Below are 13983 nucleotides of genomic sequence, written 5' to 3' on the forward strand. Positions count from 1 at the left end.
AATGGGGACAACCAGCCCCTGTCACCTGGCTGATGCACTCTTTCATGTGGCTGTTTTTGCTTTCAGCCTTCTTGCTTAGAGTGGCTAGATCAGGCAAATACCAAGACAAGGAGTTTCCACCACATCAGAGGAGATCACCATTATTTTGTTCCTATTTTTCAGAGTGCATACACACATGGGCAAGCAAACATGCAGTCTGATCCTCCTGCTGGAGCACTGTCCTGGTCCACTTGGGCACAAACATCACCTCCATGGCATACATGAGGACTTCTTTCCCACTGAGTAGAAGAAGGGTGTCTCCTTGGCATCCTGGACATGTGGACTGAGCACTCATACTAAAGAACTGCTACCCACTCCAAAATGAATCACAGAATCACTGAATTGTAGGGATTGGAAGGGACCTCTAGAGATCATCGAGACCAACCCCCCTGCCACAGCAGGTTCCCTACACCAGGTTGCACAGGTAGGCGTCCAGGAGAGACTTGAATATCTCCAGAGAAGGAGACTAATGAGGCTAATATGGAATTATACCACCCAGCAGAGCCATCTGCATGCAGCCAGTGCCTGTGGCTGCCAGGGATGAGGGACACCCGTGCCTGAGAGAACCAGCACAGGGTTCCTGCTTGCCATCCCCAGCGAGGAGCATCATTCTGAACCTTCTTCACCTGCAGCAAACCCTAAGGTCACACAGGAACTGCCAGCTCTGGCATCCCCATGGTGCTGATGGGGAAGAGCACCTTCTGGCACAAGGACACACTCACGCTCTCCATCAGCTGCAATGCCAAACTGCACGCCTTTATTCAGCAGGAAAAAGCAGCATCTGGGCAAACAACTGCAGGCCCACGCTGGGATGTCTTCAGCTTCCACTGCCACAGTCACACCATGTGAGACTGCAGAGGTGGGAAGGGGAGAGGTCAACAGAGGTGTTTCCAGGGCAATGTCCTCACAAAATTCAGGGCATCAACCCCATATGCTGTATAGAGAAAACAGACAAGCATGTCACCTGCTTGCAACTCACTTCTCCCTGCTCTCTCACCTCCTCTCTAAGATCAAAGAAGCCTTGGGACCTGAGAGAATCATAGAATCACAGAATGGCCTGAGTTGAAAAGGCCCACAGTGCTCATCCAGTTCCAACCCCTTGCTATGTGCAGGTCACCAACCAGCAGCCCAGGCTGCCCAGAGCCACATCCAGCCTGGCCTTGAATGCCTGCAGGGATGGGGCATCCACAACCTCCTTGGGCAACCTGTTCCAGTGCCTCACCACCCTCTGGTGGAAAAAAACTTCCTCCTAATATCCAACCTAAACCTCCTCTGTCACTGCTCAAAGGGTAACCCCAGCCCTTACTGTTCATGGCTTATTGGAACTCATGCTCCAATTAGTGGTGCTAGCCCTGAGTCCAGGTCTTTGCAGCAACATCAAGAACGTGACAACAGCTCTGACCATCTCCCATCCTGGGAGATTAATGTTAATTAAATGTTAAACATAAACAAAATTAATTAAATGTTAAGTGGACCTCTAAGGAGAATGGAGGGCTGCTGGCTGAGCGTGGGGTTCCTTCAGCTTTACGCAGGGCTCTTCCAAACCCACAAGGGCTTTTCCCTTCCTGGGCCTCTTGTGGAGCATTTATCATAGAAACATTTAGGTTGGAAAAGACCTCTAAGATCATCTCGTCCAACCATGTGCCAGATACTGTCTGCAAGACATTGGTGAGAGAGAGATGTATGACAGCTATTTCAATACACAAAGGAGGGATCCCTTTCCTCAGCCAGGAATCCAGATCTTACCTTCCGCAGCAGGGAATAAAAGTTGCACATTTCGCAATGGCTATGTGTGGGAAGCGGCAGCTCCCAAAACGACAGAATCCTCCTCTTATTCTGCACTGGATGGGAGTTCCTGGTAGATGGAAAGTCATACAGGGAGAAGATATTGTAAAGATGGATGGAAGTGACCAATATTTGTGTCTTTCAAAGCAAGGTGTTTCACCTAGAAGGATTTATTCACAACAGTGTGGGAACCCAAGAGAGCAGATGGGAAAGACCAGCCAGAGTTCCAAGGGGAGGTGTGCAGGCTCCCCACCTGTGTGTCCAGCCCACCTTCTTGTCCACCTCTTCCTGGACCAGCGGAGCTGGCAAGTGGGGCACTCCTCATATACCTGTCACTACTGCACCCGGAGTTCAAGGGACCTCTGATGGAAACCCAACCCTCAAAGAGGTCATGGCTTAGGGCAAGGACTCTTTGGGACACTCAGCTGAGACACCACTAGTCAAAATGGGACAGCTTTGTGTCTCAGTCATTCCACTGAGTCAAAAGCCACTTAGGGCTCTATGCCATCCCTGCACAGCTCCCACTGAAGGATGAGGGAATGGCCTTAAGTCATCCCAGGAGAGGCTCAGATCAGGTATTAGGAAGAATTTCTTCTCTGAAAGAGTGGTAATGCATTACAACAGGCTGCCCAGGGAAGTGGTGGTCACCGTCCTTGGAGGTGTTTTATGATAGGATAGATGTAGTACTTAGGGACATGGCTTAGTGGGTGATACTGGTAGTAGGGAGATGGTTAGACTATATGATCTTTGAGGTTTTTTCCAACCTTAATGATTCTATAATGTTATGCTGCTGTCCAAACTTCAGCCTTGCCAATGGGAGCTCATTCAGAGAGCAGCTGGATTGCAACTTGCAGCCAAAACTCCTCCCGACACACACCCCAAGCCAGGCTTCTATTTATGGGGTGTTTCTGCACCTCTTGGAAAGGTCACTCACAGAATTTATTTCACTGCCTCCCAATCTCTGCATTGTTCCACCAAAGGCAATTTCTTCCCAGAACAAGGGAAGACTACTGATACGGGCTCACACCTCACCCCATCTTTCCCTCTCACCTGCAGCACTCTGGAGAAACAAGAGGAAGAAGGGGAATAGCAGGTACAGGATCTTCATGCCTGGAGCAGGTCTTCACAAGGCTGCAGAGTGGATGAGCAAAGGCAGCAAGGACATGGCAGAACAGAAACAGCTTAAAAGCCCGGGCATATTGATATGCTTTTGTGCACTACCATGCAGATATTGTGAACATTTCAAGTGGTCTCCATCTCTTTGAAAACCATTACTCAAGGTGATGTTTTCCCATTACCAGTGTCAAAGGTCTTTGATAGACTTTCCCCTAAGAACTGACTGGAGACCTCAAGTCCACCTCTTGCCATTTCAATCAAAGCTATTTCCAGTCAAACTTAGAAAATGTAGATAAAAAATTACCACTGAAAGTTGTGGAGCTGATAAATTCCCCCCATCCTTCATGCATCCAACACTTTTCCTCTGGAAAAAAAAATATACGCACTCCAATTTCTCCAATTTCCAGGAGTCACAGAAAGTACTAAATTTCTATGACCTCACAACTGGCTGTCCCCAGAGTTGATCACAATTAAGGGATGAAATAAAATAGAATTTCAAGCACAGTAGAGGATATCTGAACATCAGGAGATGCTCATGCCACCAGTCAGAGCAGAACTCATCATCAAACTAGAGACAAGGAAGGATCCAGGCTTTGAGGGCCAGGGAAATGCTTGTACCTGGAGCTGCCACACTATATGAAGGTCTAATTAGCACCACGTTCCATCACAGGCAGTTCAAAGCTGGCTGCTGAAACCACCCTGCCCAATCATTCTGACTCACCCAGGCTTCAGGAAGGGCCTTCCAGCTCAGCTTGGGACATTACTTTTATTAGGAAAAAACTTATTTACTTAAGAGTTAGTCAAGTATGTGAACAAGTTTCTCAGAGAGGTGGTTGATGCCTCATGCCCATCAGTGTTCAAGAGGCATTTGGATAATACACTCAGCAATGTGCTTTAGCCCAGAGTGGTCAGGCAGTTCAGCTAGATGGTCTCTGAAGGTCCCGTCCAACTGAAACATTCTATTCCATTCCACTCACTTTACCCTACCCTACTCTATTCTCTACCCTCAACTCAAGGTTTTTACCAAGTCAGCCAGCAACAAGAGAACTCCCCAGCTCCACTTTTACTGACAGTCTCCTAGGGAAGAGCAAAAGGTCGGGGAAGATCTTAAAATCTGTCATTTAGAGGAGTGGGGGATGATGGAACTTGAGCAGAGAGGTAACCCTGCAAGTACCTACCTGATGAACGCTTTGGTGTTCGAACACGAAGACACCCAACAGGAATCCCTTGTGTACAGCTTTGCCCTAAATATAACATTTTTATACCATTGCTGAGGGGTGGGACATGTACTTATCCCTGCTGATACCTCTCCTCTCGACCAATCAGAAAGTCACCCTTCTGCATGAGGGTGCTGGCGTTGCTCCTCATCCCTCCCAGCTGCTGAGGTGCTTGTTGGGATTGTTGCAAACTTCACCGTTGTCCTCATGCAAGAACATCTTGTGACACCCAGCTGCTCTGAAATTACACAGGCTGCAACGGTTTGCCATGAACTGCCTGAGATGAACAGAGATTGGCTGGTGTAGATGCCAGCAGCAACCAATCCCTTAATCAGATAAAATATTTATAAAATGTAAAATATTTATATCTCTTAGAAGATTCTCTTAGAAGTTAATCAACTTCTGTTTGATATGCAGAATCATGTTTAATATTTTACTATCCTCTATTTGAAAAATTACAAGAACAGTTTAATCATTTTCAAGATCATTTGCATTTGACTTGCCAAGATGTGAAAAATGTAAGGCTATCTAGTTCTTAATGGCTACTCAGATTAATAGAGTGGGCCCACAGCAAGTGGGTGGGTCCACAGATAGCCTAATTCTGTTGGGATGTACTGTTTTTGGAGGAAAAATTACAAATGTCTTTCAGTCTTCTTGTAGATTTGATTTGAAAGAGACTTCCAAGAGAGCAGGCCCAGATGCACTGGGTGTTTTATCCTGAAGAGACGAAGGGATACACAGGAGACCAAGGGTCTTGTGCCATGTACCAGACAGACCCATGGCAGGGTTCTTCCTGGAGCAAAAATCTGTAAAAGGAGAACTGGATGTGCCATGTTGGTTTCTGTGGCTGCAGGGACTCTGATTATTCCCTCTCGTGCAGATTTGGTACCAGGCTCAGCATAATCAAGGCTTTCCCCAGCTTGCTGATGATAATAGGGAGAGGGCTCCCAGCTCATGCTGCAGAGAGGTCGTGGTCAAGGTTGATCCCTGTTCCAAGGAGCTGCTTTAAGCTGGGTCTCTTGTGCTGAATCTCCACCCAAACTGCAGCCTGGCCTTGCTGATCTGGACTTGGATCTACAACACCCAGCAGGCATCCCGATTTTGCCTTGGATCATTGCCACAGAGGTGCCCAATGCTCCAGGCTGGATATAATCCCAGCCCCACCCTGGTCTTCTCTGCTCCCCTCCCTGAACACTGGAAAGATTCCTGTCCTGTCAGCTTCCATTGGAACAGTTCTATGTCTTATGTAATAGCTCCACAGGGACTCCCGATTCAGCTTAGGATCAGGTGAACAACTTCAGGCACAGACTGAACTCAGAGACTTGACAGCAACCCCCCCATCCCTGACACAGGATATGGTGTTGCCCCTTCTGCCAGTGGAAACTGGAGTCAAGGTCCTTGCAGATCCCCCTGCCTCGTGGGGCTGGTGCTGGGGCCTGGGGACAACCTGAAGGGAGGGAAGGTGAGGGTGCTGTGTGTACGTGTGTTTGTGGGTTTGCGTCTATCTAGAATTCACCATCTTCTCATTGGCTTGGGCAAGGCAGGAGATGATGTTCCCCGTTGATCTTGGGCAGGGAGAGAAGACCCCAGAAGTGTTATCCATCAGATTCAACCTCCCACCTTTACTAAGGTCCACGTGTGAAACAGTCACAAGGAAGAGGGGCAGATCCCTATCTATCCCTTTTTCTCACTCTTGCTTTCTTGGGCTACAGACTCCCTGGAGCTGACCAGTTCCAACACAGTGGTGTTGCATCCCAAGGGAGGAATGAAACAGAGAAAAGAGACGCACACCCACACACCATTCCCTTAGGACAGACAGACATCTCCATAGTGTTAATGTAAGCTGCCACCTTGTATTGGGGACAGAGGGGATCTCACAGGGCTGAGGGCTAGTTGTCCAGGGTGACCACTGCTCCCAGTGGTGATTGTTGCCTCTGGTGCACTGCAAAGTTAAGTGGTGGCTTCGATGCTCTGCATGGAGATCAACGTGAGGGGACATCACAGGCCATCAGGAATACCATCGGCTGTGGGAGGAAAGGTATAGCAGTGCTCATCCCAACTGTGTGAGGCCAGAACCCTCAGTTAAAAAGCCCACCCCCCCTTTGGGACTGTTTCTGAACTGTGGTCCTGGGGCTGGTGGAAGGCTGGGAAGAGTCTCCACACTCTCTACAGGTGGTGGCTGGTCTGTCAGCATTAGTGCTAGAGGACACCAGACTGCCGCAGCCCCAGCAGCATCTCCCAGTTTGGATAATACAGCAGCAGAGACCCAGGGATGCCCCCATGCCATTGGGCTGTGCATTATTCCCTTTCTCCAAGGACCTCATCTCCAGCCCCAACAGGAAGCAGCCATCCCACACCAGGCAGCTCTTGCTTACCTCCGACAGCAGAAAACTTTCTCGGAGCAGAGGCCAATGCGGCTGATCCCTGGAGGACAAGACCTGTGGGAGCAGAAGCCCCCACGGCGCTCACAGTCCTGGGGTGATCCTTGAGCAAGGGACAGCCCTGCAGAGAGCAGAAAGAGAACACCTCAGCACAGTTCTGACCAGATGTGAGCACAGGCTTCTGCCCCTGTACAGCCAACACTGGTGCACCCTGACTGTCCCACTGCTGAACGCAGGTGGAAAGCTCTCCCCATGCCCCTGGGCTGCCTATTCTTCCCTTTTTCCACCAGCCAAGGCAAATTTTCCAATGGAAATCCATTGGGTACCACAGTAACCCAAGGAGGTTGTGGATGCCCCATCCTGGAAGCATTCGAGGCCAGGCTGGATGTGGCTCTGGGCAGCCTGGGCTGCTGGTTGGTGACCCTGCACATAGCAGGAGGGTTTGAAACTAAATGATCATTGTGGTCCTTTTCAACCCAGGCCATTCGATGATTCTATGACCTATCATCATCAAACTCTCTGTTCTCCCCTACAAAAATATCAGCAAAGGGCGAAATCACCACTTTCCCACAACGTATGTATATCTCACCTGGTTCTCCCTGGAGCATCAGGAGGAGGACAGCAAAGAGAAGAGGCAGGATCTGCATGGCTGGGAGATGCCTGGGGGGGTCACAGCTGTGTGGAGAAGAAACAGGGCAGGTTCCTTTCTTGCTGGCAGCAGCACTTCAATCCCAGCTCTCGTCCTCCTGCCACGCAGGCAGAATTCCTGACACCACCGATTGTTGCCAAAGCACCTTTTCCTGCTTATTCCCCCGTCAGAGATGACACGGAATCGCTTTCCCCCGAGGCCTTCAGCCCCGGGTCTTGTGTCATCCTGCCTTGCAAAAGAGAAACACAGCGCTGTGGTTTGCTGGACGCTTCTTAGGACACACTTCATCCCCATCCGTTAGCCTTGGCACGCAACCCGCTTTCCCAACACAAAGGAGCTCTGTGTTCCTCCCCTCCATCGAAGCGTGCTCTCTATGCTTCACTTGAGAGCTGCTGGGAAGACGCAGCACAGGATGACATCTCCATTCAGCCCCATGAATGACAAGCTTTCATCACCATTTTGCATAAGAATTCGCTGTATGTCAGCCATTGTTGGACTGCAAAATGTTGATGGTATACATTTTTAATCAAGATTCAGGCTCATCAAATCTGGTGTGTATAATATGTGTTTATGCATATATGTGAGGACGTGCTCAATCATAATGTACGTTCACTGGGTAGTTACAGAAATAAACCTTACAGCCCAGCAGGGAAGAGAGGGGAAGATCCCAGCCGCTGTTGCAATGTAAGCTGGCTCTGCAAGCTGTTCTGCAGCTATGAATGTGGCTATTTGTAGTGGAGAGAGAAAAGTCTGATGCTATAGCATTGCTGCCTACAGATCTTGGAATGGCTCCAGAGCGGAACCTGAAATACTCAGGACTGAATCTTCTCTGCAAAGCCCTCGGTCTTTGTGCAAAACATCTTGTGCCATTCCAGTTTGTGAAAGAAGCACTCATCGTGCCGTGGGTTGTGCAAAACATCTTAGGACATAAACTGCAAATTGCTGCTTTGGTTCCACTTGACAGCTTCCTGAGGACTCTATCCAGGGGAATCCCTGCAAGGTGGCTGTTGGCCCGGTTTCCTGCCCTTTGCACACTGTGGTTTCCATGCTGGTACTCTGAGTCATTTGCAGAAATATCCCTTTCCAGGGAGGCCCAGTGCTCTGTGACAAACATCAGGCTCTGGGTTTCAGGTCAGCCCTTTGCGTGTAGTCCTCCGGGTTTTTCCTTTAAAAGCCAATCATCATTGCTCCCACCTTTGCTGAGCATACATGAGCACTGAGGTCCCACCACACAGGTGGTGGGAGGGATGGGATGTGTTCCCACTGAACCACGAAGATACATGTTCCCCTTACCACCAAATATGTGCCCTCAAAGAAGATAGCACAGCCTGACCATGTCCTTTATTAACCCCTTGTGTCATAGGAAAGGCTAGTTTCAACCAGAGAGATGCTTCAAAAAGGAAAAAGGTCTTCGGTTTCAGCTAAGCCCTGGGGTTATTCTGTTCTGTTCTGTTCTGTTCTATTCTATTCTATTCTATTCTATTCCACTCCACTCCACCCTACTCTACCCTACTCTACTCCAATCTAATCTACTCTTCTCTATTCTATTTGAACAGGCTGCCTAAGGAGGTGGAGGAGTGACTGTCCCTGGAGGTGTTCAAGAGCCATGGAGATGTGGAACTGAGGGACGTGGTCAGTGGGCATGGTGGGAGTGGGCTGGGATTGGGTTTGGCGATTTTAGTGGTCTTTTTCAATGTTAAAGATTCTGCAATTCTGTGATTCTACTCTATTCTACTCTATTCAGGATGCTCCTGACTGTGGAAGATCAACTGCGGAGAAAGAGGAGGTCACAGAGCAGCCTGCAGCTTTGGAGTTTTCCAATAGGGTTCAGGTTGGGGTAGGAGAAACCTTTTTGCAAGAGGAGAGAATGAAATAGCAGAGGTGTTGGCCTTTCATACACTTTGTCTAATTGTCAAGTTGTGAGCCGAATTACAACTGCCTGAGTTGTTACTGCAGCTGATGTGAATGATGCAGATTTGCTGCAAATTTATGTTGCCCAATATAATCAAGAGTAAAACCAGGCTTTGAATCTTAAAATGAAGTTACCTGCCAGTTTTGTTCTTCTTAGATCCCATAATGACTGCTCTTACCAGGTCTGGAATCTCTGGACCTCATATGTTCAGAAGAGATGTTTTACAAAGAGTTACACTGGAAAATACTTTCATACTCTCTATGGAAGTGATGACTGGATCAGGACAGTGGCTCCTAGCAGGGCTGGGAGAGAACATGCTGGTACCCATTCAACCAGCAGCATGAAAGGGCATTTTGGCAAACTAAACATGCCTGAATCTGATTTCAGAATTCTTATCTTGTTCAAGCTTCTGAAGATAAATGCTATTTCTAATGAAATTAATAACAAAAACACACATGGCTGCCATACAATCTCCCCAGATATCGCTTTATTAAAAGAATGGCAAATGTTTGTTAAAAGAATGACCGGTACAATGGTTCCTGGAATCCAACAATGCAAGAAGAGATCATTCCCAGACTTCTGGAGATCCTGTGCAATTACTCACACTATAACCTATGCAAAGGAAAGAACAGTACCGAGTTTTCACACGTAAGTCAAAGGGGAAAATCCCACCATATAAAACTTAAATCTGGGAAGTCAGTTTAGCCATAGTCAAGTCTTAATCTTACCATCTACAGCAAGAATACCCAGAACGGCATGCCCCCAGGTAAGCATTCCCATTAGGGCATTTCCCAGGGAAGCAGAAGGTCCCACGATACCCACATCGGAGATGATGTCTTGGAGGATGGGAAAAACCTGAACAAATTAAAAACAAAAAAAAACAAAAAAAAACAAGAAAAGGGAGACTATTCATGGAATCATAGAATCACTCAGGTTGGAAAAGACCTCCAAGATCACCCAGTCCAACCCCAGCCCATCCCCACCATGCCCGCTGCCCACGTCCCTCAGTGCCACATCCCCGTGGTTCTTCAGCATGTCTATGAACGGTGGTCCCATCACCTCTCTGGGCAGCTGTGCCCCTGCATCATCATTCTTTTTGAGAATTTTTTTCCTAATATCCAACCTGGACCATTCCTGGTGCAACTTGAGGCAGCGCAGAAGCTATCAGTGTGATCTTCACCCTCCCCAACCCAAGTGCAAAGTCCTGAAGCAAAGCACAATTGGAGAGCATGGGACCTGATTTCTTTTTTTCTGTATGACTTAAGAATGCTTTATTAGGGATCGCCTGTTGTAGCTGTTGTAGGGTGAGCTAGTGACAATGAAATTTCTTTAAGCACAAAATTTGGGCCACCTCCCAAAGGGGACAGAAAACCTTTATGAGACACCGATATCATATGGCTTGTATACAGACTCTCATTTTCATTTATTTCTTACCCACAGCTTGGTGAACTGCCATAAAGAGGAGCACAATGAAAAAGCAAAGGATTTTCATGGCAGAAGACAGACTGGGAAATCCTGTCACTGCAAAGAAATGACATTGAGATGTTAATAAGTGGTGTCCTACAAACACAGTGGGCTGAGGGGTGAAGGACAGAAATTATCATTGAGAATCAGATAGAATGCCCTTTCTTGATAATCATGTACTTTGCCTTAAAGGTTCCACGGATGACACGAAGGATCACAGCACAGGAAGAAGCTTCTGTGCAGAACAATACAATTTTATATCTACCTTTTAATTACTATGTTAATTAAGTACGTTTATCCTAAGTTGCTTGATACATTGCAGTACATTGCAATAAATTCAATTTGCCTTGTGGAAGTTAATTCAGAAACCAAACCATGACAGTTGTTATTATATTCATGCAAGGCAGCACAAAGCACATTTTCAAACCTTTCTAAAGCAAGAGTTGAGAAGGAATCATTAAGTTTGGGAAGACCGTGAAGGTCATCTACTCCAACCATCAACCCATGCCTGTGACTACTTTTTTGTTCACTTCCAGAACTATTTCCTCTTAGATCTCCTTCTGCAGCCAACAAAAATTCTTCTTTCTAATCAATATTTGCCTAAACTAATGCTTGATGGACCGAGTCGCTGCATGGTTAAGGTTATGACAGAGTAAAGCAGCTATCCATGGAAGGTCTGAAATCTCCAGCCATTTTCAGAAGGACAGAGCTGTAGAAGAGAGGCTGAATAATGAGAAGATTTGTGTCATTACCACAAACGAGGAGGCTCTGGGTTGGAGTAGTCCTGCAGATCAGCGTCAGCCACCCAAATGCATTAAGATGGAGGAGCAGACCGTGGCTCTACGTGGTTTCTGGAGGCTGGGAAGGATGCTTGCTCTTCTTCTTCTTCTTCTTCTTCCAATCAGGAGATGTCTGCAGTTTCGGGGACAGTTGAGGAGCCGTTCAACAGATCATCTCTGTTAGCATCCTACTATAAGGTATTGCTTTCAAAATATTGCAGCATCACCTCAAGAAATGCGCTGAGCTCCCTGCAAAACGACCTTGGGACCTCTGTTTGTGCAATGTTAGACCACAATGATTTGCTCAAGGTTTCTGTCACGGCAACTGCTCAGTTCAGGTGGGCTTTGCGGTTAGCGGGAGCAGTGCTAGTTATTATTACTCAATGTAATTGCTTGTTTAATATAGAAGCACGTGCTACATCTCTGCTAGGGAGCTAACCTGCACCAGGTTTATCTCCAGGCCAAAAGACAGAGTCTGGCCATGTCTATGCTATTAACCTCAGCCTCAACCATGGACTGGCTTTGCCTCAAGTGCCTGCTGGTGATGGTCTGAAAATAGATAATTAGAACGTTGTTGATATTTAAGGAGAAACTCCTGCTGGGATTTGTTTGGTCAATGAAATAACTGCCCAGCTCACTGGTAACACATGCACATGACTGAGTTTTGGGTGGGATCCTGGGCAGCTTGGTGTGGTGGGGGGGCAGCCCTGCCCATGGCAGGAGGCTGGGAACTGGATGGTCTTTAAGGTCCCCTCCAACATAACATGACTGCTCTCATCAAAACCCAAAGCACGTTGCTGCAGAAGGCAAAATTAACTCTTAGAGCTGGAATCACTAAAGTTGGAAAAGACCTCCAAGATCATCCAGTCCAACCGTCTACTACCACCAGTATTTCCCCACAACTTTGTAATGAGGAAGCGCAGTCTCCATCTATTTTCACTGTTTTTCTTTACAAGGGTAAGAAAGAGGTCACTGTAAAATGAAATACAATAATCCAGACCCTGCCTCCATACATGGGTAAGAATTTCCCATTGTGCCCCTCAAGTAGAACTGCCAATTGCGATCGTGTTGTCTGTGAATGTGGCAACAGCTTTCTGAGCCACAACTTCACCACCCATGCCAGCAGTTTTATTATCATAGAACGGTGTGAGTTGGAAGGGATGCTTGAAGGCCATCTAGTTCCAACTCCCTGCAGTGAACAGGGACACCCACAGCTCGATGGGTTCCCAGAGCCTGGCCTCAAGCATTACATTGCCGGGGACAGAAGCACATGCCCCTGAACATCCTCCTACACCTTCCCCATCACAACCCCCCTCACACTTTCCATGTGCTCAGAGAAATTCCTGCTTTTTCTCCAGGGATGTGTTGTAAGAGATCTTCACCCTCCTTTTCAGGCCTCTTTCACTCCTATTTGAAGCAGACCTGCCACGTTCTATGGGAGTTACTGTTCTCTGTCAGCCCTTTTCTCACTGCTGAGCCCTTCCCTATGTGAGCCCCCCCTCAGCTGCCTTTCATGCCCTGCGGGGATTTTTCTTAGACCTCTGTTTTCTTTTTGAGCCAAAGCACATATTTTACCGAGTTCTCCAGCACAGCCTTTTTTTAACAGCTTACAAGCTGCCTGCAGGCTTCTTGCTCCTCTTGGCTGCTTCTTTCAGTGCTTTTTTACACTCATTTTTTTGAGACGGGATATTCACACATTAAATATATATGACCTCATTGTGCAGTTAAAGTTAACTGTACTGTTGTTGCTACAACCATGTGACATCCCATCTGTAGGCTCCCCTTTCCTCTGCCACCTCCTGTCCTATGTGGGGGACAGTGCTAATGGGGACAACGTGGTCATGCAGTTGGCTTTGATGCTCGCTATTGTCCTCATGACACCTCCATGCCCCCCATCTTGCCAAGCCTTAGGTTAAAGTTTTCGAATGATGAAGGTGTTTCCAGTTTAGTATAGCCCAAATCTTACAGCATCCATCTTTCCAATCAAGGGAATCCACCTGGGTTTAAGTGAAAAAAAGAGATTGTTCCATACCTGCTCCATCATAGCCACAACGTAGAGACTCACATTGCTGGGTTATGATGTCCAGCAGCAGTTGTGTACTGCACAGAGGGATCTGCTGTCCCCATGTGCTGGTCGTATTTAAGAAAGATATTGCATGCTCTTTTCTTAAGAGTACCTGCACTTACTCTGGAAAGGGATAAACAGAATCAGACATCAGAGCAGAAGATTCAAGATCTTCTCCTCCTGGCAGGAGACCAGGAGGCAGTGACCTTTCTGACATTTCCCCAGTTCATTCCCCAGGTTCTTCATCTGTTCACGACAAGCTGAGATTCTTGCATTGCCTTTAATGCCCCTGATTTCCTAATTGCAATTGTTATATAACCACTGTGGAGTCTCATTCACAGCTCTTCCAGCAAACCAGCCCCATGAGAGTCACCACACCTTTTTGGCATCCCACCAAATTCCTGCTTTTTTGGCTATAATTATTTCTTCTTCCTGAACAAAAGGAGTTAACCTTAATCCTGGGTGGAAGAGCGTGGCATAATCAGAACAGCAGGAACTTTGTGTTTGTTTAGCTGCCTCCTACAGGCCATGCAAGGCCCAGTTCACAAGCACGAAGGACTTCCCAATCTCTAGATG

General features: G+C 47.4%; 2 protein-coding genes and 1 long non-coding RNA gene across 6 annotated transcripts; all 3 read right to left on the reverse strand.

The window, feature by feature from the left end:
* Positions 1-774: 774 nt before the first annotated feature.
* LOC104910049 (gallinacin-3-like) lies at positions 775-5811 on the reverse strand. Of its 3 annotated transcripts, none has more exons than XM_085218335.1 (4): positions 4119-5811; positions 2875-2955; positions 1786-1894; positions 775-973 (listed from the first exon to the last, which is right to left on the reverse strand). In XM_085218335.1, the coding sequence occupies exons 2-4, from the start codon at positions 2930-2932 to the stop codon at positions 961-963; spliced, it is 180 nt and encodes a 59-aa protein (XP_085074461.1). In that variant the 5' UTR covers positions 2933-2955; positions 4119-5811; the 3' UTR covers positions 775-960. The 3 variants fall into 3 exon arrangements, with proteins under 3 accessions (XP_085074461.1, XP_085074460.1, XP_085074459.1); XM_085218334.1 differs by having other exon boundaries at positions 3245-5811; XM_085218333.1 differs by having other exon boundaries at positions 2875-5811.
* A 179-nt stretch (positions 5812-5990) lies between these two features.
* On the reverse strand, positions 5991-7484 carry LOC146545131 (gallinacin-5). Of its 2 annotated transcripts, XM_085218331.1 has the most exons (3): positions 7128-7477; positions 6533-6659; positions 5991-6181 (listed from the first exon to the last, which is right to left on the reverse strand). In XM_085218331.1, the coding sequence occupies exons 1-3, from the start codon at positions 7183-7185 to the stop codon at positions 6166-6168; spliced, it is 201 nt and encodes a 66-aa protein (XP_085074457.1). In that variant the 5' UTR covers positions 7186-7477; the 3' UTR covers positions 5991-6165. The 2 variants fall into 2 exon arrangements, with proteins under 2 accessions (XP_085074457.1, XP_085074458.1); XM_085218332.1 differs by lacking the exon at positions 5991-6181 and having other exon boundaries at positions 6529-6659; positions 7128-7484.
* Positions 7485-9437: 1953 nt separating this feature from the next.
* LOC146545132 (uncharacterized) lies at positions 9438-10544 on the reverse strand. The gene is made up of 3 exons (XR_014881781.1): positions 10534-10544; positions 9828-9954; positions 9438-9711 (listed from the first exon to the last, which is right to left on the reverse strand). It is a non-coding gene; the product is annotated as an uncharacterized LOC146545132 (long non-coding RNA).
* Positions 10545-13983: the final 3439 nt, after the last annotated feature.

This window comes from Meleagris gallopavo, chromosome 2, assembly GCF_905368555.1.
Source record: "Meleagris gallopavo chromosome 2, MGAL_WU_HG_1.1, whole genome shotgun sequence".
Taxonomy (NCBI): Eukaryota; Metazoa; Chordata; class Aves; order Galliformes; family Phasianidae; genus Meleagris; species Meleagris gallopavo.

Coding starts and splice junctions, on each gene's coding strand:
- LOC104910049 (XM_085218335.1), bottom strand. CDS start 2,932: ATGAAGATCCTGTACCTGCTATTCCCCTTCTTCCTCTTGTTTCTCCAG. Junction 1,895..2,874: donor GTTTCTCCAGAGTGCTGCAG/GTGAGAGGGAAA, acceptor TCCATCTACCAG/GAACTCCCATCCAGTGCAGA.
- LOC146545131 (XM_085218331.1), bottom strand. CDS start 7,185: ATGCAGATCCTGCCTCTTCTCTTTGCTGTCCTCCTCCTGATGCTCCAG. Junction 6,660..7,127: donor GATGCTCCAGGGAGAACCAG/GTGAGATATACA, acceptor TGCTCTCTGCAG/GGCTGTCCCTTGCTCAAGGA.